Raw genomic sequence first — 27,197 nt, 5'->3', positions numbered from 1 at the left:
CATTGGATTTTCTGCTCTGTTAAATCAATTTAAAGTAATAAATTTTGAACAATCATATCATTCCTATATAATTTTCTGTTAATATTTAGATGAAACCTGGTGAAAATAGCAGCTGAATGGTAGGGTTCAAGAATTGCACAAATCAAAAGCAACTCTAATTATCATGAACCATATAAAGCAGTGGAATGTTCACTGAAATCTGTGACTTGTTTGCCAATGATGAAGGACCAACTCAGGAAATTATGAAAATGCACTAAAATATTGATGTGCAAGTACAGAATCACATTTGTGGTTCCTGAAGACATTTCTGGCCATAAAGACACTTCTGAATATTTTCCTTATATGTGCACATCAAGTGATGATGGAGCCAAAAGAAGATTGCTTTGGATATTTCCTAAAAGCTTAAGGAAAAACAAATATGTTGTATGAGCTCTTCTTGCGCAGTATGAAACCATTTCATATCTGGCTCCATTTGAGTAATTTATCTTCTGAAAATCTTAACTGTACGACAAATTTCTACCCAAATGACAAGTGATACCTTGAAAGGCTGATATGATAGTCATTAAGTCTCCTGGTCCATTGAAAAAAAGAGAGACAAATGGTTTCTAACTATCACAATATCTGAGCCATACCACCTTTTCATCAAAAGCATTCAAATGTATTTATCAAACAGTTGAATTTTGATGAATTACAACCAGTGCATGTGTTTCTCTTCAAATGCACCATACCATATGTGCATGACAACATCATGCCAATTTAATTCTTCTTTTGGAAAGTCTGCATCACAAAGTCCCAACAGTACCATTATTTGCTAGGGGCAAATTTCCAATAGCTCTCTATAATCCAGATGAAGAGGTGTGCATGAATATGTATCACATTTGCTAGAAGTTGGCATATATGCAGAGTTTTCACAATAACAACACCTTCCCAGAACTTGTCATTTGTGTTGTGGTTCCTTCATGCCATTTCATTTAATAATTGCTAATGAAATACTATTTGTATTGAGATTTGTTTTCCACTGATCATGTTTGTTATTATAAACATGGTCATATTTGTCTTGATAAAAGTATCATCATTACAGTTTGGTATAAAAAAACAACAAAAACACCTGAGAATGTTAATTCAAGTTCCAGAAAATACTGTGCAAATGATGATTCTGTCACCCTGGAATTCATGATAGGCAAGGAACACAAGAACAAATTCTTTGAAGCGGGTGGAGTTGACATTTTGTTGATAGAGGAATGGATAAAATAATTGAAGTAGTCAGAATATATGCTAGGGTAATTAAGCTTGTACTAATGAAAGGCAATGTAACAACTGCAGTGATCTCTGTATATGCACCATGGATTTCTCTGAGGCCCTTTTGCAGACCACCTCAGTAGCAAATAAATGCAGCCTCATCACAGCTGGTGACTTAAATGGAAATGATGGACAACAACAAGATGGCTATTCTGGTTTACATGGAAGCTGTGGATAGGATACAAAGAATTAAAGCACTTGGAGTTTTGTAATATGAATTACTTAATCATTTGCAACACTAACTTTAGGAAATTGTCTAGCTACTTGAACACCTATCACTTAGTTGAACATATAAGCCTGATACACTACAGACATACCAGAAAATGGGATGAACAGTTGGTTGTAAATACTAAGTCTTTCCTTAGTAAAGAATGCACCACTCAGCATAAAGAATAGTGAAATCAGAGTAAAAGCTAGATGAGCTCTAAGACTCAAGACTATCTTACATGAAGTATGTAAAACTTTAAAATTGTTCTTTTGAATACAAGTTCTGAGACGTAGGTGGTGTGTATGTTAAGGAGGAGGAGATGGAGATTTATGGCATAGAAGATGATTGAGAGTTTCTGCTAGGGAACCTGCTGTAAACCACAGATCTAATACATGACTGAGGCAAGGTAGTAACCAGATGGAAAATGACATAGTCGCAGAATGGTACAACAGATAGCGTCTAAAAGCTAAGAGACTGATTTGGAGAGGCTGGAGGAAAGAAATGGGAGTCAGGAATAATATGAAGTAGCTAAAAGCTGGAGGTTTGCCTATTTTCTGTGACAATAGGATCAGAAGCATGAAGTATTCTAGATTACAAAGTGGTATATTCAGAATGGCCGAGACTCATTTACTCTCATTGACAGTGAGTAAAACCTTTAAAATGCTATTACAAGAGATTGTTTAATGTTGAGGACACTGTGAGAGAGAGGGACTACTCCAAAAGACCATCTTTGATAGCTGGTCTCCAGCAGATGGACCAGCTACTGAAGTTGACAACTGTGCAGTGGAAGATGAAGAAAGCCACTGGTCCATAGTCAGTGAAATATGGAAAACATAGGTGGACGTTTTTAAAAGCATTTGAAAAGTTTCAAGATGTTCACCTGGACTTTATTAAGAAAAAAGAATTTGAGAGTCTGTACCCCATGTATTAGATTGGATTTTTATTTTGCTATTTCAGTAGTAAGTTGTCATCTAGTAACCAAGTACCAGCAATCAGCTGAAAATACTTGTGTATCTGGAACAGAACTGACTTTAAGTAAGAAATATTGCCTTGAAGTTTCAATCACTATTTTTGTCTTAGTACTTCAACATGCGAGTGGCTAATGTTATTGGACTGTAGCTATGCTGGGACACTTCCTTGAAGGGTTTAGTTGATCACTTTGACCCCAATACTTATTTCAAGTGTAATACTTATTCCACAGTTTGCTTTTTGCTCAACCACCAAATTATGGGGGCTGTCAACAGGCTAACAAACACAAATATGAAAAGCTGTTTGAAGTTAACTTTAGTTAGTCTACTAGGATTCAAGTGAAGGCATATTATTTTATCTGTATATGGATATAAAGTCTGCATTAGATCTGGAGGAATGAACAAGTGTCTCTTCTTTGGGAGTTGCCAGTAGAAAGGAAATCTGTGTGTAGAACATGAATTGCAATAAAATCTTTAATCAAGATTTGTCAATTGCTTAAAAAACCTCATCCTTTGTGAGAACCAAAAGATAAAAAAAAACTACAATAATAAACAAAATCCCTTTAAAATAATCTGTTCCATTTTGTGTTTGTTGACAAAAAAACTATCAAAGGTCAATTTATTTTTCTCTGCTTAATCAATTTATTCATTTATTTTCAGTGGATTTTCGGAAGAACTTGATATTTTAGAGTCCATCTACATAAATGAGTTGACTGTTGAAAGAGATGATTGGTAAGGCTTACTTGATCTTCTGTTTACGTTTGTTTTAGTTTTGTAAGCAATTCTTATCATTTTACATTTCTGCTTATGCTTGCTCACATGAATTGGACACATCACAACCTGAGTTAGTTCTTATTTGAGGTTTCTCCAAGATGCATCAGGGGTTGTATTTCATTTGCACATCCCAGAATGTGATACAATTTCTGTATCTGAATGTCCTTTCTAACATTAGTCAGCTTACAAAATGTACTGAAGCATTTATCATGACATTAGCACTACAGAAATTCCCTTGTTTGCAAGATTAAGAGTTGTCTATTCTGCATTGTCTTCATTTGTTCAAGCCAAAATGATTGCAAGGGTGAATAAATGAGTGAAATAGAGGTGAGATAGTGAGAAGAGAGAGTATAATGAGTAAAGTAGGGAAAGGCATGGGGGTGATACAAGAGAGAGTATGGTGTAAGAGAAACAGTGATAGATGTAAGAGGGTGATTGAAGAAACAGTAATAACTATATGTTATTGGTGATAAGATTGAATAGAAGAAACAACATAAGTGGTGTGGTAGAAAAAGAGGGGTGGGAGGGTGACCAGGTGATGGTAGAAAGAGATTGATGGATGTCAACATTAAGTGATTGCAAAAAGAATAATGTGTGTGTGAGAGAGAGAGTAGTAAAGTTGGTAGAGGTAAAGGGGAAAGATTAGCTTAGTTTAGGTTTGGGTTACACAAATGACTGCAGCACTACTAAATTCACACAGCCACTATAATGCAGCAGGTGAGATCATACTCATAGTTGCATTCATCAATCCTGCTGAGGAAGTCTTCTATGAGAGTAAGCTGAAAAGTTCACAGGCTGACTTTGAAGGAGTGATGCTAGAGCTGTGAAATCTTGCATGCATTAATTTCGACCCTTCTTATTAATTATTGTTTCTTTCCAGATGAACTGACATCTGACTGTTCAAGGAAGACTTCAAAAGTAACTAGTTGTGACTTCTCTTGAATATGGACAAAATTTGGCATTGTGATATTATCAAGTACTTGCAGAGAAAGGGTTTAGCACCCAACAACATTCATACTGACATGATTGCTACATTAGAGGATGATGCTCCAGCTTTATCAACAGTGTGATATTGGGTAGCTGAATTTAGGAGGGGAAGGGACAGTTTTGAAAATGACCCAGGGTCTGGATGTCCTGCAACTGCCACCACTGAGGAAAACATTGATTGTGTTCACCACATCGTGGTAGATGACAAGCAGTTGACTATATATCAAATAGCCAATGATATTAGCATATTCCATGAGAGAGTTGAGAATATTCTGCACAATGAACTTGGCATGACAAAAGGTTTCTGCTCGGTTGGTACCACATCTTCTGACATCTGATCAAAAGCATACCAGGCTGATTACATCATTGGAAAATCTGACATTGTTTTAGGCAGATCCAGCTAGTCTCCTTGAATGTTTTCTAACTTAGGGTCAGTGTTGGGTTCATCACTTTGAGCTAGAGACACAGAGACAATCCATGCACCTGCTTCAAAGAAACTTTTCATCCACTTCTCTTCATAGGAAAACTTAGATTAATCTAATAATTATAATTTTTGTATTTGCAGTGGTTCAGTACAACAAATAACCTGCCAGTTGTATCCGTCTACTGGAGATGATGTACAAAAACAATTTGTCTGCTTAACATTACAGCTTTCTTTACCTGAAAATGTAAGTAGCAAAGAAGGATTTTTACCATTTGTTTAATTTTACTACTGTTTATTTTTAATTTGATATTAATTTGTAGGTGCAGACATGGCTGTGCAGTAAGAAGCTTGCTTCCTAACCACATGGTTCTAGGTTCAGTCTCACTGTGTGGCACCTTGGACAAATGTTTTCTACCATAACCTTGGGCCAACCAAAGCCTTGTGAGTGGATTTGGTAGATGGAAACTGATAGAATCCCATCGTATATGTGTCTGTCTTTGTGCCTGTGTTTGTCCCCTTCATGGCTTGACAACCAGTGTTGGTGTGTTTATGTACCCTGTAACTTAGCAGTTCGGCAAAAGAGATCAGTAACAGATCATCAGAATAAGTACTAGACTTTAAAAAAAAAAAAAGTACTGGAGTATTTGACTAAAAATCCTTCAAGGCAGTGGAGCCCTAGCACCACTGAAACAAATGAAAGGATAAAAGGAAAAAAGAATGGAACTTAAACGTTTCGGATAATTTATGCTGATGTAAATTATAACTGATTCTTGCTGTATCTTCTTTGACAGCTTTAACTTATTAAAGGGAGATTGTTAATAATTTTGTTATGTGTGTGTGTGTGTGTGCATATAGAAAGAGAGTGAGGTGCAGATATACTTGTGTGGCTAAGAAGCTTGCTTCCCAACCATGTTGTCTTGGGTTTAGTCCTGCTGCATGACACATTTGGCATGTGTCTTCTATTGTAGTCCCAGGCAGACCAAAAAACCTTGTGAGTGGATTTGGTTGACAGAATCTCAAAGAAGCCCTCCTTTGTTTCATCATCACTTAATGCCTGTTTTTTTCATGCTGTTGATAGGAGCTGGCAAGTCAGAAGACTGTGCCAAACTCCACTGTCTGCTTTGACATGGTTTCCACAGCTGGATGTCTTCCTAATGCCAACCACTTTACAAACTGTACTGGGCGTTTTTTTCATACATGGCACCAGCGGCACTGAGTTCACAAAATAACGTACGGGACAAAACTCCTCAACTGAGGGGTGGGGAGTGATATTGAGGAAGGGAGCTTTTTGCCAGATGAGAAGTTAGGGTATGAGTAGAGGTACAGAAGGCACGTGGCTTAGTGGTTAGGGCATTCGGCTCATGATCGTAAGGTCCTGAGTTCGATTCCCGGCGACGCGTTGTATCCTTGAGCAAGACACTTTATTTCATGTTGCTCCAGTCCACTCAGCTGGAAAAAATGAGTAGTACCTGTATTTCAAAGGGCTGGCCTTGTCACACTATGTGTCACACTGAGTCTTCCTGAGAACTATGTTAGGGGTACACGTGCCTTCTGGATCGCTCAGTCACTTGCACGTTAATTTCACGAGCAGGCTGTTCCGTTGATTGTATCAGCTGGGACGCTCATTGTCGTAACCGACAGAGTGCTCCTTTAGAGGTACAGAAACAGGTGTCTTGAAGTAAAGGAGATTCATGGCTAATCCAATAAGAGAGAGAGAGAGAAAGCTGAAGGAGCAAGTGGGACTAAGGATTGGATAGGGTGAGTAGGTGGCTAAGTTTGCAAGATTGCGAAGGAAGTGTGAGAATCAGAAGAGAGGGAATGTAGTGAGCAGACAAAAATAGGGGGAGAGGTTGTCAGGAGGATATGTTGTGGGGAAGAGAGTCAACAGGGGGGATTGGAAGATGGAGAGAAGTATAGTGAATGGTGAACATGGTGTGAGAAGGGTAGCTGTTGGGAAGATGGTGTGAGAAGGGTAGCTGTTGGGAAGATGGGATGTGGGGAGAGGTTTGTCAGCAACAGATTGTATGCTGGGGTGGGGGCATCGACATAAAGGAAGTGTCTTTATAGCCTTCATTTTACTTAGCTGGATAGGTCTTCTCAAGTGAAGTAAACTATCGATTGTCTCAGTCCTATGTCATCTCTGTGAGGTTCAGCTTTTTTAGATCAGTTTTCACTACTTCATCTTGCGTTCTTCTTGGTCTTTCTCTTCCACAGGTTCCTTCTACATTTAGAGACTGACACTTTTTTTTATGCTGCTGTCTCTAACCATACACATTACCTGATCACACCAGCTCAGTCTTCTCTCTTGCACGTTATATCTGATGCCTCTTATACCCAATTTTTCTTGCAACATATTTGTACTTTGTTGTACATGCACACTAACATTGCATATCCTGCATAGCTTGCTGGCTTCGTTTCTTTCAAACAAGTCTTTGCATACCTCTGCAGCCACTCGCACACACATGCATGCACATGTGTGTACCCTTGTCTAGATATTGTGATAGTTGTGTTATTGTGATACAAGCAAGGCTGTTCATTTCTAGTCTTCTGTGAAAAACATGTTTAGCTATGAGAAAATAGTACCTTGCTTGGAAACTGGTGAGGATTGGTGACAGGAAGGACATCCAGCCCATAGAAAATCTGCCTCAACAAAATTCTATCCGACCCATGAAGTACAAAACTAATCTCCTTCAAAGTAGGCTCCTTGGACCTCAATGCATTTATTGTAGTGCTCCAATCACTCTATGAAGTCCTCCAAAGTGAAGGTGTCCACGACTCTTGTTGCAACTGCTTTCATCTTCTCCTTCAGCTTATGGAATAGCCAAAACCCACAAGGAACAAGGTCTGGACTGTTGGAAGGGTGAGGGATAGTTTTGATGCCCATCCCTGCCAAGTAGTTGGTTACCAGGATGGAATTGTGGACTGGTACATTGTGGAAATGCTTTAACTGTTTGTGATGAAATCTCTTCCTGAACCCCTCAAAATCTTCCACAAAGTACTCTTTGTTAACAGTTTGGCCAGAGGGTACCAAGTGGATGTAGATGATGCTCTTGCTGTAGAAAAAAGGGATCATCATATGCTTCCTGGTGGACTTAGTTTTCCTAGTTTCCTATGCCAGTGTAAAACGGATGCTTGGTTCATGTAACTTAACCCATAAGCAGCCTGGAGCATTTCATAAGTTTCTGTAGTGTTTTTGCTCAGTTTAACACCAAACCTTATTGCACAGTGAGCTTCCAGATTTCCCCAGCTACATTCTGTAAATTAGTCAGCTGTAACAAGTAGTGTTTACTAGGGTGTGTTTAAAGTGCTGTTGCAGCTGTCCCTTTCAATCTGTAATAGCAAAATTTGATAGGTCAGCTTATTGTTTTTCGTTTGTATCATTTTATTCAAAATATTCTTAAAAATGTATATCCCTTGATTTATGCCATTTTGATTTCAGAACAAATCTACTGTGTAAACCGAGTGACAATTTGTGTGTGTGAATCTATCCATCCCACCTCCTCTTCCTCATATATGATGAACTCGCGTTGGTCTTGGCCTATGAGTATCTAACAATTCAATACAAAAATTGTATTTGAATGTTTTGTGTCTTTTGTGAGGTGTTAATATGACAGAACTATACTGAACTTTTTAATTATCCACACAAATGATTTGTTTATAGTGATGAGAGCTTGTGTAGAACCTGCTGCATATGAAACTGATTGCAGAAAAATGGTGCAGTCTGGCATAACTTGTTGAGAAGCATTCCTCAGATATTTTTTTAGCAGTAACCTCCTAGAAACATACTTTCATGAAAGTTAAGGGTCATCTCACATCCAGTGGTCCTCTTGTTATTCCTAGATTACCATTAATCCTACAGTGATGACCATTAATCCTACAGGCACAGGAGTGGCTGTGTGGTAAGTAGCTTGCTTACCAACCACATGGCTCTGGGTTCAGTCCCACTGCGTAGCACCTTGGGCAAGTGTCTTCTACTATGGCCTCGGGCCGACTAAAGCTTAGTGAGTGGATTTGGTAGACGGAAACTGAAAGAAGCCTGTTGTGTATATATATATATGTATGTGTGTTTGTGTGTGTGTGTCCCTACCATCGCTTGACAACCGATGGTGGTGTGTTTACGTCCCCGTAACTTAGCAGTTCAGCAAAACAGACTGATAGAATAAGTACTAGGCTTACAAAGAATAAGTCCTGGGGTCGATTTGTTTGACTAAAGGCGGTGCTCCAGCATGACCGCAGTCAAATGACTGAAACGAGTAAAAGAGTGTGTTCATCCGTCCTTGTGACTTGGTTTTTGTTGTGCTCTATTTCTAGCAACCCTTGTCCTGACCATGCAACATGTTGTACAGGTTTGCAATGTTAGCTGTAGTGCGAGGTTGGCGAAAGAAATTGGCTTCAATTTTTCTTAATTTTGTATTTGTCATTGTATTTCAGTATCCTAATGATGTGCCTGCTATTACCATAAAAAACCCGAGAGGCCTTGGTGAAGATGAACTTGCAAAGTTAGTTTCTTGTCTTTTATATTTTCAATACGTGTGATGGTAGCAAGATAATGTAATTTCAATTCAAATGTTTTTTTTCAATTTCACATTTATAAAGCCGATATTTTCAATGAACTAAGTAGTAAGATTTGAATTGAAATTTTATTTTAAAAAAACATATCTTTTCAAATAGTTTCAGTTTCTTTACTTTGTGAATTTCAATGGAAGTTAATTTTAATATTTCAAAAATTTCATTTCAGTGTTTTATACTTGGAAAATAGTTTCGATTTTAGCCTTTTTCTAATTTAATTTTATAAAACAATATATTTGTTTTATGAATTAAGTATTTCAGAAATTTCTTGAAAATGATATATTTTGGACAAGTAAGAAATTAAATTCTCATTTTTATCCCATTTTGAAATATATGATAGTTGTCTCCCTTAGACAGAAATTCTTTTTATTTGTGTTGAATTCAACTTTTTCACCGTGATATATCTATTGAAATACTCTGCCTTTCTTTCAATCAATTTTGAAAGTACTGAAGGATTTAGAAGTTGCCTTTGTTATTATTAATCTGGTTTTTCGAACATAAATTAACAGGAAATTCTGTTAAAAGGTTTTTTAAAAATTTAAAATCACTTGAAAACCAGAAATTTGTGTTATAGGACCAGGGATAGTCTCAGGTGGGTTGATATCATCAGAAGGATTAAATGTGATAAATAGCCACCAAATGTCTCTTTAAAATGGAGAATAAACATTGGTGTGGTTTCAGATATCTCTAAAAAGGCTAGATGATCATGATTGAAACGTCTTCGATCATAACATTGCGCAACCTGTGTTGGCTAGAGACTAAATGACAACTATATCTAGAAGGTACATTAATAAAATTACCAAAAGTCATGTGGAAGTAAACTTCCAATGATCCTAATTCTTCATCTCACTTTGGTTCTCAATTATAACTTATTTATTTTGCTTATAATGATAATTCTCATTAGAAATTGTGCAAGAAATTGTTTTGAGAGCACTTTGAGAAACTGCAATAAAAATAATGTTTTAAATTGTACTAAGGTGTAAACATGTTTTACTTAAATGGAAATATAATGCATAGATTTCTCAATGAAATAAAACAACTTTTGAGCGTGGCCGTTGCCAGTACCGCCTGACTGGCCTTCGTAAGATTTTCGAGCGAGATCGTTGCCAGTGCCCCTGGACTGGCTTGTGTGGGTGGCACATAAAAGACACCATTTCGAGCGTGGCCGTTGCCAGTATCGCCTGACTGGCCTTCGTGCAGGTGACACGTAAAAGCACCTACTACACTCTCTGAGTGGTTGGCGTTAGGAAGGGCATCCAGCTGTAGAAACTCTGCCAAATTTAGATTGGAGCCTGGTGTTGCCATCCGGTTTCACCAGTCCTCAGTCAAATCGTCCAACCCATGCTAGCATGGAAAGCGGACGCTAAACGATGATGATGATGATGATGATTAACCAAACTAATTGGAGTATTGCAGTTCAAGTAGAGGGTTGGGCCAAATTCCTTTCAGTACTTGTTATAATGTGGCTCCTTGTCCACTCGTATGTTGTTGTTAGTACTGTAATATTCTTGTCACCACTATTACATTGTGGCAGTATTCTGTGTCGTATTATCTTTGACTTGTCCATCATGCTATCACTGATAGTTCTGCAAGACAATGACTTTGAAATAATTCGAAGTCCTATATATCACATAACTGGCATTGACTCCAACTGAGAACTCGTACAATGACTCTGCTACTACTGACCTGCTACAATGACTGACTGGCTGGTTCATACCACTTTGTCACATGGGAAGGAGTGTACCATTTTCACTATAACATTTCCTCTTTTAGTTTTTTTTTGGTGGGGGGGGAGCAAGTAATTTTATTTTACTTTATTCATCCCTTCTCCCTTTTTAGCATTTTTTTTCCAGTTTAATATTCTTTCTTTTTGGTGTCTATTTGTAGGAACTCTGTTCTTCCTTTTTCTTCCACTTGTACGCATGGGTTCAACCACCTGTAACGGTGTTGGTACCTGGAATGTGTCATACAGCCATTCCATAGGTTCTTGCAAGCTGTCTAGTTCATTCTCTATGAATTTCTTCTTCAATTGGTTTCTGTGTCTTTTTCAATACCTTTTCATTTAATTGCATCATTTCCCCTTTGTACTTTGTAATTTTTCCTTCTTCCCAGTATTGTTTTCTATCTTTATATGATCTCATGTACACCTTGTCACCGATTTTGAAAAATTTTGGGTTGTCTTTCCTTGTACTTTTTCTTTCCCTGCCAGGTAACAGTTTATCAAAAACTGATTTCACCTTCCTCGTGAACATCAGGTTCCTTCTACATTTAGAGACTGACACTTTTTTTTTATGCTGCTGTCTTCAACCATACGCATTACCTGATCACACCCTCTTGCACCCTCTGTTCACTTTATCCGCATATATGGTAAAGTCTTCATCATCGCTTTTCTCAGTGTTCAAACACTTCTAACGTGTTGAACAATGATGTTTTTTCACTAAACATCTTACAGAAAATGTCATTTGGGTCCGTAGAATTTATGTCATACTTTTTTAGGCAAGTATTTCTCATGCTCTATCATCGCCAGTTTCCTCAGAATTAGACATGTTTTCATGTTGTCTGTCCAATCTTGGCATTTACTTTTTTAAAATTTGCTCAAATCTTCGGTAGTATTCCATGTTTAAATTCATTTTTTGAATTTGCTACATGGTCTGGTGAAAACATATTTTGTGGTTTTGTTACCAACTTCATTAGTCGTAGCATTTGTTACTGTAACGTTTATTGTTGTTGTTGCTGTTTTTGCAACTCAACTATACTTTCTAACAAGTTTTCCATAATTTTATGCATTTTTTGTAAAATATATACAACAAAAATGCTTGTTACTCTTCTGTCTAGTTTTTAATTTCTCCACGTGAAAAACTTTCCAATGTTGTACGAGTGAATTATTTTCTTGTGACAAAAAGAATTTTTTTTTTTTTGTTTTTCAATGTTGTCCATGGGAATTATTTATATCCTTGTCACCACTGTTATAAGGTGGATCCTCATCCACTTGTAGGTTGTCATCAGCACCATAATATTCTTGTTGCAACTATTATGTTGTTGTAGTATTCTGTGTCTTGTCTTTGACTTGTCTATCTGATAGCTCTGCAAGACAACGACTTTGAAATATCTACCTTGATGGTAACTCAAACTCATATATATCATGTAACTGGCACTGACTCCAACTGATAACTCATACAATGACTACTCCGACTGGCTGTCTGACTTTATAGTGGCTAATTCATACTACGTTGTCACGTTGGAAGGAGTGTACCATTTTCACTACATTTCTTATTCTAATCCTGTTACTTTTACTTTCATCCTTCAATATGTTGGCAAACCTCTTATCAGTTATAGGTTTGGTTGATTCAATCAAATGTGTCTCTGTGTAATTTTATGGGCTTATGTCAGTGTGACTAACCATTATTAACCAGTCATTTTTTGGTCTGATGTCAACCTTGTAGACACAAACATGGCTGTGTAGTATGAAGTTTGCTTTCCAAACACATGGTTCCAGGTTCAGTCCCACTGAGTGGTACCTTGGGCAAGTGTCTTCTGCTATAGCCCTGAGCCAAATAAAGCCTTATGAGTGGATTTAATAGATGGTAACATATGTTAGAGAGAGTTGGTGTCTTCATGCCTTCACATTGTGTGATAATTGTAAACAGGTGTCACTGTCATACAACAGTGTCTTTTGTTTCCAGTCTTCTATGAAAACATGTCTGGCTTTGGGGAAATATTACCTTACTTGGAAACAGGTAAAGGTTGGAAATAGGAACAGTACCAGCCATAGAAAATCTACCTCAACAATTTCTATCTGAGCCATGCATGCATGGAAAAGTGAATATTACAATGGTTATGATGGTGTTTATGATTTCCTATGTCAACCCAATCTTTAACAACTCTAAACAAATTTTATTGGATTTTATTTCAAAAGCATATTTTCATTTATCTCATTTCAGACTTGAAACATCTTTAAAAGAGTTGGCTGATGAAAGAAAAGGTGGACCTATGTTGTATGAATTGTTTGAAGTGAGTACCTTTCACTTTTAACATGACAGCTCTGAAGATAAGGAATAAGTGCTGGACTCCAAAATAGATGATCATTAATTGAAACCTTAGCAACTAACACCATAAAGCATACAAAAGAATTCTATATAATACTATATTATTGCTTTTCACTCTAATAATTTTGGAGTAAGAAAGAACATACAGCCACGACAACAAAAGAACTGTGATATGATGTGATATCTCATTCAGTTTTGGTGCTGCCACAATCATTCATTGACATCTGCAACTCATCTTCTAAATACAATCCCCAAATGTTTTTTTTTGTCCATTGTATAGTCTATTTTTCTATGCTTTCATGGAGTAGATGAATGTTATTGAGGCATTGTTTTACAACTGGATACTCTGCCTGTCACAAACCCTTAACTTGTCTTTCAAATAAGGAGTTTTTTATTCCATATACTTTTGAAGATGCAAAGCAAGTGGAATCTTTTTTTGTAGATGCAGTGAGATATAGACAAACTCACTGACATATTACACATGCATTTGCATGCACACACTGACTGACTAACAGAGACATACGTGTGTGTCTATATATATATATATATTCTTTTACTTGTTTCAGTAATTTGACTGTGGCCATGCTGGAATACCGCCTTTAGTCAAGCAAATCGACCCCAGGACTTATTCTGTAAGCCTAGTACTTATTCTATCGGTCTCTCTTGCCGAACCACTAAGTTATGGGGACGTAAATACACCAGCATCGGTTGTCAAGCGATGTTGTGGGGACAAACATACACACACACATACATATATATCATCATCATCATCATCATCGTTTAACGTCCGCTTTCCATGCTAGCATGGGTTGGACGATTTGACTGAGGACTGGTGAAACTGGATGGCAACACCAGGCTCCAATCTGATTTGGCAGAGTTTCTACAGCTGGATGTCCTTCCTAACGCCAACCACTCAGAGAGTGTAGTGGGTGCTTTTACGTGTCACCTGCACGAAGGCCAGTCAGGCGGTACTGGCAACGGCCACGCTCAAAATGGTGTATTTTATGTGCCACCCTCACAAGAGCCAGTCCAGGGGCACTGGCAACGATCTCGCTCGAAAATCCTACGAAGGCCAGTCAGGTGGTACTGGCAACGGCCACGCTCAAAATGGTGTATTTTATGTGCCACCCGCACAAGAGCCAGTCCAGAGCACTGGCAACGATCTCGCTCGAAAGTCCTTACACATGCCGCGGGCACAAGTGCTAGAGAGGCGACGCTGGGCACAGGTGCCATCACGATTTTGCTTTCGCTTGCCCCAACAGGTCTTCGCAAGCTGAGTTTCGTGTCCAATGAAGGAGACGACGTTGGCATGGGTGCCAGTCATCGAATTTAATTTGATTTCGATTTCACTTGCCTCAACAGGGCTTCACAAGTGGAGTTTGGTGTCCAATGAAGGACAATAATAATTTCCATCTACCGAATCCACACAGAGTTTTGGTCAGCCCAGTGCTATAGTAGAAGACATTTATCCAAGGTACTGCCCAGTGTGAAAATCCTAGACCACACAGCTCTGCCTGCAACTATGTCCTGTATTGGATATTTTTTATTTTAGAGATTAGGGTATGCTACAAGAGTGATGAGTAAAATCGTAAACACTCACAGAAATATTGGATAGCTGATGAGTTGTCTCTTTTAACTGTGTTGCCTTTTATGATAAAGTTGTTTAGTCTCAAGTCACACTTGAGTGAGGAAATCTTTGATCAGAAGCATTCCAGCTTTAACCATCCCATAATTTTATGGCTATTTACAACTACATTAGCTAATAGTTATCCTTTGCTCGTTGAAGGTGGTTAGGTCTGCGTCAAACGAGATTTAGCTAAATGAAAAAACAGTGGGACCCTTAGTTATTTTTAGTTGATTAGTTCCCTATTTCCCGTTGTCATTTTATTGCTTTTTAACCGTCAGCTTCTTTTATAATCCATTCTCATCCAAAGATTATACTTGCTGCTAAGTAAGAAAAAAACAAAAAGTAAGCACTGTAATATTTCTTAACAGGAATGGTGTATCTGCATTATTGGTAGAAATTTGGACTAAATGTAATCATTATTTAGTTGTATACCATTACATTCTGAGTTCAAATCCCACCATGGTTGACTTTGCCATTCATTCTTCCAGGTTTATAAAAGAAGTAGTGAAAGTATTCAGTTCAATAACTTAGATAACTAAGATTGGTTTTGGTCATTATCGTCCCAGATCATGACTAACTCAATAGCACCACCGGGAAAAGTCTTTTAATTATTTCAAGACACCATGGACCACTCAAGCAGAGAGTTGTTGGCTGAGACATATCCATGTGTAAGTGGTTTATCCGGTATTTCCTGGAGCAATTTGTCTAGGTACCATTTGAAAGTTGGGTCTTTTTCTACTTTAATTTGTTTCAGGATAACATTGAAAAGAGCTGAACTATTTGCAGTGAAGAAATTATAATCATCTATATTCTTGCTGTAAAATGTATGACTTTGTGCCTATTTAAGAAGTCCAATATTTCTCCACATTTCATAAAACATTACTGTAAGCAAATGTAGTTGGTGGCTAAAAGTGCTAAGGTTGTATTTGGTGATTGGGTTAGATGCGCATTGATAAGATACATAACTCCACCTCTCTCAGTGTATAGTTGATAACAGGTGTAACTCCTTCCTACTCCCTGGTAGAGATAGAGATTATACTTGCTTCAAAAAATATTTATAGCACTTTATTTTTATCATTTTTCTTTGACATTTTTTCTGAATACCATGTGTTTGTAAATTCTATAATTTGCTCTGATCTTTTTTTCTTCCTCAGCTTGCCAAAGAAAGCCTTACTGAAGGCAACATACCCAGACAACACTGTGTCATCTGCCTGCAACATTTCAAAGAGTTTGAAGAATTCACTCGTACTGAATGTTACCACTACTTTCATTGCCATTGTCTTGGAAGATACGTTGAACATTGTCTGAATGATGTCACAGAAGATGGTGCTAACTCTGCAACATCTTCAACTCCTTCAAAGATTAATGAGAACACTGCAGAAAAAGAGGTGATAAAATTTATGCTGTCTCTTTTTTCTTATATTTTCTATGCCTATGTTGAGGTACAGTTATTAGATCTGTATGTGAAGAACTTAAATTATTTTTGATCATCTGAGTGGCAAAATGTCCTTTCTTCTCTTCACCCTTTAACAAGCCATATCTAAATATTCTACCAGTTTTACTTTCAAACTGGCTAGATCTGGCCACTCACAGCTGCCCCCAATGTTATTCTTAAAATAAACATTCACATTGAAATCTTGAAGCTACAATAAATTTGCATTATTAATTCAATACAATATGAATATATAAGCATTACATTTGATAGATTAATCTGAATGCTAAAGGGTTAAATCAAGCTGAAGGTCACTGGAACTCCCTTTGGGTATTGCTAACCATGGGTTTCTGCATCTGCAATGCTCCTCTCCAAAGTGCAGATCTGGGCAAGTTATCTTTTGTGTGGATGATTATCAGTTGCCTGTGCATGAAAGTCTCCTTGCTCGCCGTCTCACCGTTGATATCCAAGAGCGGTTCAATACAGGTTGATATCAGTGATGTTGCAGGCATTGCTGTCATCACAAAGAGCTGGAACAAGGACTGCATGGCGCACTGATGTCCTATTAGTTCAACAGATCTGTTAATCTCTCATCTTAAATTGGATCACAGAATGATGAAAAGCAGAGTTGGCCTTGGTGGGATTTGAACTTAGTGAGCAGGGTATTGGAAAAAATACTGTGAGGCATTTTGTCAACTGCTCAAACGTCTCTGCTAGTTAAACCTACATAAAATGGGTTACTGATTTTAAATTTGATTACTTGAATGTGGCTTACCTAAAGATGCTTTTTCATTGAAAAAAACTTGGATATATGTTGCAGTGAGCAGCTTGACTTCATTGTCAGGTGATTCTTCAACTTCAAAATAGTGTTTAATTAAATATTATTAAAATGTTGATGAAGGCACTTATATACCACAAGACAACCAAATCCTTGCAAAAGAAGAAAAAAGACATTAAAAAAATTTTGTTATGCAGTAATTTAAAGAGTTGTTTCCCTTGTCACTAATTACATATGCTGCCTCTTTTGGTGAAATACGAGAGGTTACTCAAAAGAAACCAGGAATATTTTCTGTTGTAGTTCAGGCTTCTGCTGCTAGAGGCCACCTGATGCAATCCTCAGCCATCAGTCTGCCGATTGGGGTCTTCCACTGAGGTTGTACTGTCACATGGGGCCTCATTGTTTTACTGTGCATCTCCCCTGTTCATTGATTTTTATGATGGCTGAAACGAAGGAACAGCGTACTTCCTTGAAATTTTGGGATCTTTTCCGTTTGGCTGCCAAGGTTTCGAAAATTAAAAAATTTGGTACATTAATGTAGTTTTGCAAGCTGAATTGCTGGAGTTATTTCACTTTTTCCAAAAGAATTTTTAAAAGAGGTTATAGAGGTTGAAAGTTTCATCATTTTCATGCAATCAAGAAACAGAATTTGGAAGCTGTCATTTTGTGCATGAAAACACATTTTGTCAACATCCTGAAAATAGAACGTGTTGTAAATATTTATATTCTACATGCAGAAAATGAGTAAACAAAACACCTTTTGTAGTTTTAAGCATTCAATATGTATTTAATGCAATAACCAACACGTTACAAATTAAATATAAAAAAAAAAAAACAAACATTTAAGCATTCGGGATGCATTTTGGTGGGTAAAACAGCAGAACACGGCATCAACAAGTGGTTTCAATATATTTGTTAGCATGTGCTTTCTCGCTGACAAAAGAGTTCTCATGTTTGGCTTGTTACTATGGAAATGGGCATGAATGTGTCTGTGGCTTATGATTGGCTAAAATTACCCAAAATTTAAAAACTTTAATAGCTAATAACTCTTTATTTATTGATTTATAGCGAAAATGATTTTCATGGCATTGATTAGTCTATGAAAGTATCATTACACTGAATATGAAATCAGTTTGACCAGAAATTGAAATAGGCAGCCAAATGGAAAAGATCCAAATTCTGTTTTCTGCCTGGGGAAAATGGTGGCTGAAAGAGTTGTCATACCTCAACAGCTTAGAAAGACTCTGCTATGAGCAAAACATAAGTTTACGAGTGGTTTTCATGCTTTAGGAATGGTCACCTGTCGCTTGAGGACCAACATTGTTCGGGGCAATCATCGACTTCTTGAACGAATGAAAACATCATGAAAATTCATGAAGTGATCATAGAGGACCATCTCCGAACAATTGACAAACTTGTTGATATGGCTGGTGTGTCCTGGAGCTCCTGCCAACGAATTTTGAGTGAGGAATTGCAAATGAAAAGAATTGCAGCAAAATTTGTGCCTTGCTTGCTCACGGAAGATCAAAAGCAGTTACGATTGAATGCGTGTTGTGAAATGAAAGAACAGTTGGAAGTTGATCCAAACCTTTTTTTTGAGGGTCATCACTGGTGATGAAAGCTGCTATGGCTATGACCCGGAAACGAAGCTGCAATCGAGTCAATGGAAGCATTCAGTGTTACCATGGCCCATGAGACAGTTTTTCACCCAAAATGGCATGACACTTACTCACACTCCCTATTCACTCCCTATTCTTGCTCTCTCCGACTTCTTTTTGCCCCCGAATGAAGAAAGTCCTTAATGGAAAACGCTTTGCAGATATGGGAGAGGTGAAGAAAAAAATAATGGAGGCATTAAAAGGCATCACTTTGTAAGAGTTCCAGCACTACTTGGAACAGTGGAAAATGCATCTGGACCAATGTATTTCTTCAAATGGAGAATTCTTTGAAGGCAGTAAAAATGTAAACATATAAAACTAAGTGAATAGAATAATATTGCAAAATTCTGGTTTCTTTTGGGTATCCCCTTGTATACTTTATCTGGGTCACTCATATCTAAATATATTTATCTGTGATAAAGCACAGTACAGGTGACTATTAGCATTTTACTTCGATGCTTGCTATGTTGCTTTTCTCTCGAATGTCATGTAATCAAGCTTTGCAATTAGCCCTTGTTGAAACATTTTCTTCAAATGTAAATTTAGGTGCTGAGAAATTATATTTCTGATTTATGTCTGTTTTGAGAAAAGAAACTTGATGTAATTGAATATAATCTAAAATGTTGTGTGTGTGAGATAAAGAGAGGGAGAGAGAACAGGGTAGGAGTAGTATAAATTAAGACAATTATGATATTAATAAGACAATAGAATGAAATATACTTTCCTTAATCTTTTATCACTGCTATCATTGCTATGTGCCAGCTAAGCACAATGAAGCTGTCTTATTTTAGACTAGTTTATCAGCCATTTACTTTCACCCTCTAATACCAGAGGTACAAAGGATGGAACTTGATCTAGAATAGCATCCAAATCTCACTCTAATCACATAAGTTCATGTATTCACTTACATAATATATTCATTTATATCAAAAGAAAACAGAAGACTTCCCTGAAACTGAAGAGCTCTGCCTGAAATGCCAAGCATCTCTTCCTCCTCTTCTTGACATACTTCTTCCACTTTCTGAAGGTTTGGATTTTTGTCAATGCATTTCACAGTTTGGTTCGGTCAAGTGTTGAGGATGCATAGGTTGCCCTTCCTAAGATATGCTACTGAACCAAACTATAAAGTGCCATTAAAACAGGGTGGTACCAATAAGATGAAAACAAAATGTTGGTAGTTTGAAACAATTAAGTGAAGTCATATGGTGCATTTGAATGATGTTCAAGTGATCATTTTATGTCCCTAATTAGTTAGGCTATGACCCTTTCAGTGACCTTCATCACCTGATCCAGCAGTTTGATACCCCTGTAGTTATTTTTATCTAAAGCATCAACCTTACCTTTGTAGCAGTTGACTATGGTGCTGCTACACCAGTCATAAGGTATGACTCCTTTGTGAACTACCTGCTTTACAATACGGGTGATTAGACTATAACCCACACCATCAGATATTTTAAGCATCTCAACAGTCATTCATGATGGGCCAGGGGCTTTTCCTGCTTTTATATCCTTAATTGCTTTATCTACCAGTGTGCTATTGATTCGGGTAACTGGTCCAACTGGGTCAACATTTGGTAGGCTCTCCTCCTCTCATTTATTCTCCATATTCAGCAGTCTTTCATAATGGCATCTCCAAGCCTCTTTCTTTGCAGAATCATTAAAAACAAGTGCACCATCATCCATGTGGACACCTTTCTTTCCTGTAACATCACAATTTTCTCTCACACACTATCTTGCAATCCGAAATACTTTAGTTCTTTGGTCCTCATGTCATTGAACATTGACAAACTTCTTTTCTGCTTCTCCCTTGGCTGTATATACACCTGTCTCCCTACCTTCCTTCTGGCTATCTGGTACAGTTCCCTGCTACCCCAACTCTTCCAGGTTTTCCAGGCCTGTTTCTTTGCTCTAATGGCCCTGTTTACCATATTATTCCACCACCATATTACCTGGAAGGGACTTTGCACCGGCCACAGATTTGGTCTGTGGCGCTCAATAAGCTGTCACATAGGAATTTCCAGTTACTTTCTATGTCACAAGTCTGTAGCTCCTCCTCCCACTCATCAAATTTATCAATGAGGATGTCCCTAAGTCTCTGACCGTGTGAAGGGTTCTTAAGCTTCCAAATCCTTCTCTTCTGGATTGGTCTGCTTCTTAGCATCCTTCTAACCTCAAGGAAAGGAATGTGGGAGGAGGTATGAGAAAGGGAGATGTTATTCAGCACCTGAAAAGGTTTCCGTGTTCATTTGATTGACATGCTATACCTGTTCTCACTTTTGACCTGTCATAATTCAAACATTCAAGCACGTTAAGATTGTTGCCCCTACTGGGGGTAGGCGTAAGTGTTAATGGCATTGTAAATATCAGCGTTATGAACATTGTAAATTTAAGCTGCAGATATAAGTATAAATAAATAAGAGTAAATATAAATATCAATATGGCAATGTTAGATTAAGTAGGTGGGCTGCTAAACCAGTTGTGTTAGTCCCGGGAGGGAGAGAGGAAGAGGAGGGAGGCGAAATTGCAGGTACAATAGAGGATATCACCAGTGAGGGAAGGGGTTTCCGGTGAGAGAAGAGAGACATCCGGTTTTGGTGGTGGGGGCAGGAGTGGGCGGGCGCACTGTGAACAAGCAAAGGTTATTTAAGAGATAGTATGAAAAAATATGTAGCCAACATGGAAACACAAGACGAAAAGAGAACTAAGGTTATTAGTGAGACTTCATTTGGAAATTACACGAAGAATTAAGGAGAAAACTAAGACTGAGAGAGAGAGAGAGCTTAGGAAGTTATATATTGAAGACTCAATTTAAGTAATTAGTTTACGAAAGTACATATTAGTAATAATGCATATTGGTAATGAATGAATGAAAAGACTGAAAAAATGTGAGAATATCTTAGCTTTGCAGTGCATAACTGGGTGCCAATAGATACCAACACTGGAATGAGTTGCATGAAAGTTTGAGAGGGGAACATGTGTGAAAGGTACTCTTTTACTTGTTTCAATTTTTTGACTGTGGCCATGCTGGAGCATCATATATGCTACAACTGGAAGTGGACATTATGAATGGGCATTTTCGTCCTGGGTAGTAGAGAATAGCACAAGAAGCCATAGTGAAAGGAAGGATTAAGAGATAGTATGAAAAATATTTAGCCAACATGAAACATGAAGGGAAATAAAAAATCTGAGGCAAGGGTTATTTAAGAGGTCCGAGCATGATCATTGCCAGAGCACCAGCTGTCTGGCTTTCGTGCCGGTGGCATGTAAATAGCAACATTTGAGCATGACCGTTACCAATGTCGCCTTCCTGGCACTTGTGCCAGTGGCACGTGAAAAGACATTCGAGCGAGTTCATTGCCAGTACCGCTGGACTGGCTCCTGTGCAGGTGGCACGTAAAATACACCATTTCGAGTGTGGCCGTTGCCAGTACCTCCTGACTGGCCTTCGTGCCGGTGGCACGTAAAAGCACCCACTACACTCTCGGAGTGGTTGGCGTTAGGAAGGGCATCCAGCTGTAGAAACTCTGCCAAATCAGATTGGAGCCTGGTGTAGCCATCTGGTTCACCAGTCCTCAGTCAAATCATCCAACCCATGCTAGCATGGAAAGCGGACGTTAAACGATGATGATGATGATATGAGAAAATATGTAACCAACATGGAAACACAGGAAGAAAAGAGAACTAAGGGTATTAGAGCGATTTCATTTGGAAATTACATGAAGAATTAAGGAGAAAACTAAGACTGAGAGAAAGAGAGAGAGCTTAGGAAGTTATATATTGAAGAGTCAATTTAAATAATTAGTTTATGAAAGTACATATTAGTAAATAATGCATATTGGTAATGAATGAATGAATGAAAAGATTGAAAAAAATGAGAGAATATCTTAGCTTAGCAGTGCATAACTGGGTGCCAGTATTGGAATGAGTTGTATGAAAGTTACACGTTTATTTCTATAAATTTATATAACAAAATTTATTTTAGATTATCTTGGTATATTGCATTTCTGTCTTGCCTTCAGCCTGTATTTTGGATGCTTAGAGGATTAATTAGCATCCAGAATACATTAGTTTTGTATTCAGATGTACATATCCCAAACAAAAACAAAATTGTTTTTTTGTTTGGGATGTGTACTCCTGGGAGCTGGTTCTGCTTGCTTCCTTGTGCACTGACTCACACATACATATTCAGCAAAATTGAGTTCTTGAAGTGCTATGTATTATGGTATTCTCAGCCTACATTATAGTGATTCACCCCCCTACCTCCCATGCATTAGGCTGCCTGCTTCTTTCCTTGTCAGCTCCTGTAAACTACCCAACCATTCCATTCCCTTCCCTATCTCTTGTTGTTACCCCACCCCTGACAAATGTATGAACTTTGCATCTCCTGCATCTTGCCCCCTCCCTCACCTGCATCCCTCTATCTCTCTCCCCCAACTCATAGCATTCTGCTCATACACCCTTCTACCCTACCCACTTTCGACAGGAATTGGCAAGTCCAGGGGCTGCACCAGGTTCTATAGTCTGTTTTGGCTTAGCTTCTACATCTGGATGTCCTTCCTAACACCAACCACCCCACATAGTGCACTGAGTACTTTTTACATGGCACTATAACCAGTGCTTTTACGTGGCTCCAACTCCCATACTAATGCTTTTTATGTGGCACTTTGGTTTTAGGATCTCAGTTCTGTTGTGGTGGGCAAGTCTTTTTGTGTACAGCAATGCTCCACATATCTTCCACATATCTTCCTAAGGCTCAGTGTTTTGAGATCAGCCTTCAATATTTCGCTCCATGTCTTCCTGGGTCTCTCTCTTCCACAACCTCCCTCCACTTTAAGTGATCAGCACTTCTTTATGCAACTGTCCCCAACCATCTGCATCGCATGACCAAACCAGTGCACTCTACTCTCTTGTACATTGCATCTAATTCCCCTTATGTCCAACTTCTCTCTCAATACACCAATGCTCTGTCACACATGCACACTGACATTGCACATCCAGTGGAGCATACCAGCTTCGTTTCTCTCCAGCTTTTGCATATCCTCCACATTCAGGTCCCATATCTCATTACCATGCAATATCACAGTTCATACATATGTATCATACAATCTTCCCTTCACTCAGAGAAACTTTTGGTTGCCAACAGAGGTAAAAGTTCTCTGAATTTTCTCCATTAGATTCCAATTCTTTGTCAGAAAAAAAAAAAGCCCCAATTCATTTTTGTGTAAATTTCAGTTTTGTGAAATTAATGTTTTATAAACTACTTTTTTTTTTTTTTAGGTTGTATGTCCTGTATGTCGTGAAACCATTTTGTATGACTTAGACTCTTGGTTGAATGCTCCAGAACCTATTCAAGAAGATACTTCTTTCCAATTATCCACTAAACTCATTTCCAGACAAGAAGAAATGGCTATCATATTTGAAAGACAGCGAGCCAATGGAGGTCTTATTGACATTGAAGCTGAACGTAATAAATACCTTATATCGGCAGTAAGTTGAATATTCTCTTTGATTTACTTATCTTTCTAGGATGTCACTTTGTTCAGTATAAATTATCTTCAGATTTTGTGATTTGAATGGGAAGCAAAATTTTGAATTAAGAATCCTCAAAGAAAAGCTAGCAGTGTCATTTTAGTTAGCAGAAAAGAAGGTAAAACTCTGTTGCTATTGGGATGGTGGCCATACTCAAAATACAGGAGAAGTTAGGTAGGCAGGAATTGTGTATTGTGTACTGAATGTAAACTGCTATCCACAACAGATGCAATGGGAGCAGAAACAGACAGAGAAGCAAGACTTTGTGAATGGCAGATACATGAGAGTAGTTAACAGTAAGAACACTCCTGAAATAAGTTCTTTCAAATAAACAGAAGGCTTCACTATTTATGTGACTTAATTAGCATGGGTGGTGGATGTTCTGAAAATATAGTAGCCAATATAAAAACAGGGTAGAAAGAGTTCTGGGAGATATTATTTCTGTAGGCAACAAGGGGATTCTCTTTCTGAGTGACAAGTAGAATCTATGATGCATGTTTACAAAATGTTGTGTTGCATGGGAGTGAAACATGGGCTGTGAAGGCTAGAAATTAATGAGATGTGCTTGCTTTGCTGGATGTGCCATGTTTGCATAAATGAGTGATGGAACACAACTGATTCAGGTAGAAAAGCTGGATATTAGAGGAATCAAGAGTAAGAAGAAAAAGCTCTACTTGTGTGAACATGCGCAGCATATGAATGATGACAGTTTGATAAAGAGGTGCTGAGTGATTCAAATGGGTGCAACCTGCAAAGAAGGAAGATCTAAGAAGTTATGGAAGCTGATCCAAAAATGCTGGTCCTTACAAAAATGATGACAGCAAATGTAGGAATGAATTAGCATCATGAACCCTTTTGTCACTATATTCATATTGAAATACATTGCCTTTGTTTCAACTAGTTTTGAAAATAATGAAGAATTTATTAAAATAACTTTATCATTATTGATTTGGTGTTTTAAATATAAATTAATGTGGAATTTTCATAGAATATCTTAATTTAGATCACTTTAATACACTGAGAATTAATTTCTTTCATAAGACCAAGGGTAGGTTTAGGCAGTTTGATATCAAAAAAGTTAATATAAGCAAGTCTAAATACGCAACTTTTATAATTACACAACAATAATTTTATCTATACCATCCCATGAATAATTTTACCATATATATATATATATATATATATATATATATATATATATATATATATATATGTGTATGTGGGTTAACAAGTAGCCTTGTTTACCCACAAATATGGTTTCATGTAAAGATGGATCTTTACAATTGTTCAAGCATACCACATAGGTACAGTAATTGTTTCCTTTTGGAGGAGAATACAAGGAGTTACACGAGACTGTACAGAATTTCTCATTCAAAATGGAGACAGGTACCAATGTTCCCATGTGGTACATTTGAACAATTGTAAAAACCCCCCTCTTACATGAAACCAATGGTAGCCTTGTTAACCTACAAATAAAGAATATTCATCCACCAATTCATTGTTGGGTACTCATTCTCACTGTTTGATATTAGTGTGTGTATATTTGATGAGTAACCTGTTATTTCTTTCTATTGAAACCTCATAAAGAAAAAGTCTCCATTACATTTAGTATTATTATTGTTGTTAAAACCTCTCACTTCATGTTGTAGCTATTATTGGGAATTAAGAGATGTTATTGCCATGCATATGATAAAACCTTGCATAATCTTTGCTGATGTGATGGTGCTAATGATAATGATGTTGCTACTGCTTTCTTTTTGGTTGCATAGTAATTGATAAAATATTATTGTTTTATTTCAGGGAGAGTGTATTAATACCACTGCAAAAGAGACACTTGCTGATTTTCCTTCAGTGCTCAATGGAAACCAGTTAGGAAATTTTGATAAGAAGTCTGGAAAGTCACCAACTAGAGCTAACATCAATTCTGCTGAGGACGATAAGGCTGCCCCTAGAGATTACGGTATGCGTCATCACAGGCGTGGTAACCAGAGTTATGGGAAAAACGGTTTTGGCGAGGGCAAAGGTAGGTATTTTCGCAACAAAGAAAACTATAATGGGCAACGTTGTAATAGCCCTAACCAAAACAAATGGAACCGAACTGAATACAATAACATCGAAGATTCCAATCTATCTTCTCCGAGAGGTGACCGTCCTCTTGCTAAGATGGATGCTCAGTGTTCAAATGATAAGCTGAAAAATGCTGACTTGCAGGTTCAAAACCATCAACATACTTACAAAGAAAGTAATGCCAAACCCTTTGAAAAGCAGCACAAAAAGTTTGACGTAAACCAAGATAACCGTAGGTACAACAACAAGTCTTCTAATCATTTCCAAAGGAAAGGAAACAACAATAGTTACAAAGATAAAGGATGTTTTTATTCTAATTCTTATAATAACAATTCTGGACAAGGCACTCAGGAAAAATTTGCTTATTCTCATAGACATTCTGATAAGAGCAAAGCTGTAAATATATCTAAAAATACTGCTAATCCTTGCCCAAAATCTGAATATCATAACTCTCAGGAAACTCCGGTTGTGACGTCTTCGGACAAGCCTCAACACAGATATACAAGGAATTATCAGGAAAATAATAGAAAATACCATGATGATGATCATGATGTACCAATCTCTTCGTCTCAGACTAGGAGTCATCAGGAGGATTTAGAATTACAAGGAAATAAAAACCGAACCAGAGCCAAATCTCAGAACTATTTTCATAGCAAGAAAAACTATTATGAAAATGGGGATCACTCCAGGAAAACACCAAGGTACAATAAACATGACTGCTACGACAGTGATCAAAAATATTTTGCTCACACTCGAAAATCCCACCTAAATGACCATTACTTCCAGCGTCGCTATCAAGGTAATAGACGAGATGGTCATTATCCACAAGAG

The 27,197-nt window shown here is 37.6% G+C and overlaps 1 protein-coding gene across 4 annotated transcripts in view; it reads left to right on the top strand.

Moving 5' to 3' along the window:
* The window catches only part of LOC106880040 (uncharacterized), a 34,320-nt gene that overhangs the window by 6,976 nt on the left and 147 nt on the right, over nt 1-27,197 (top strand). For all 4 annotated transcript variants that reach the window (XM_089353225.1, XM_089353216.1, XM_089353208.1 and 1 more), the window contains exons 3-9: nt 3,136-3,207; nt 4,802-4,904; nt 9,092-9,159; nt 13,171-13,240; nt 16,057-16,290; nt 24,048-24,257; nt 26,100-27,197. The exon at nt 26,100-27,197 is cut by the window's right edge and continues 147 nt beyond it. In XM_089353225.1, the coding sequence (XP_089209351.1) occupies nt 3,136-3,207; nt 4,802-4,904; nt 9,092-9,159; nt 13,171-13,240; nt 16,057-16,290; nt 24,048-24,257; nt 26,100-27,197 (1,855 nt within the window). The remainder of the gene's footprint in view (nt 1-3,135; nt 3,208-4,801; nt 4,905-9,091; nt 9,160-13,170; nt 13,241-16,056; nt 16,291-24,047; nt 24,258-26,099) is intronic.

The sequence above is a fragment of the Octopus bimaculoides genome, chromosome 1 (genome assembly GCF_046866305.1).
Source record: "Octopus bimaculoides isolate indiv1 chromosome 1, ASM4686630v1, whole genome shotgun sequence".
In the NCBI taxonomy this organism is placed as follows: Eukaryota; Metazoa; Mollusca; class Cephalopoda; order Octopoda; family Octopodidae; genus Octopus; species Octopus bimaculoides.
This window is presented reverse-complemented; position numbering and strand designations above follow the sequence as displayed.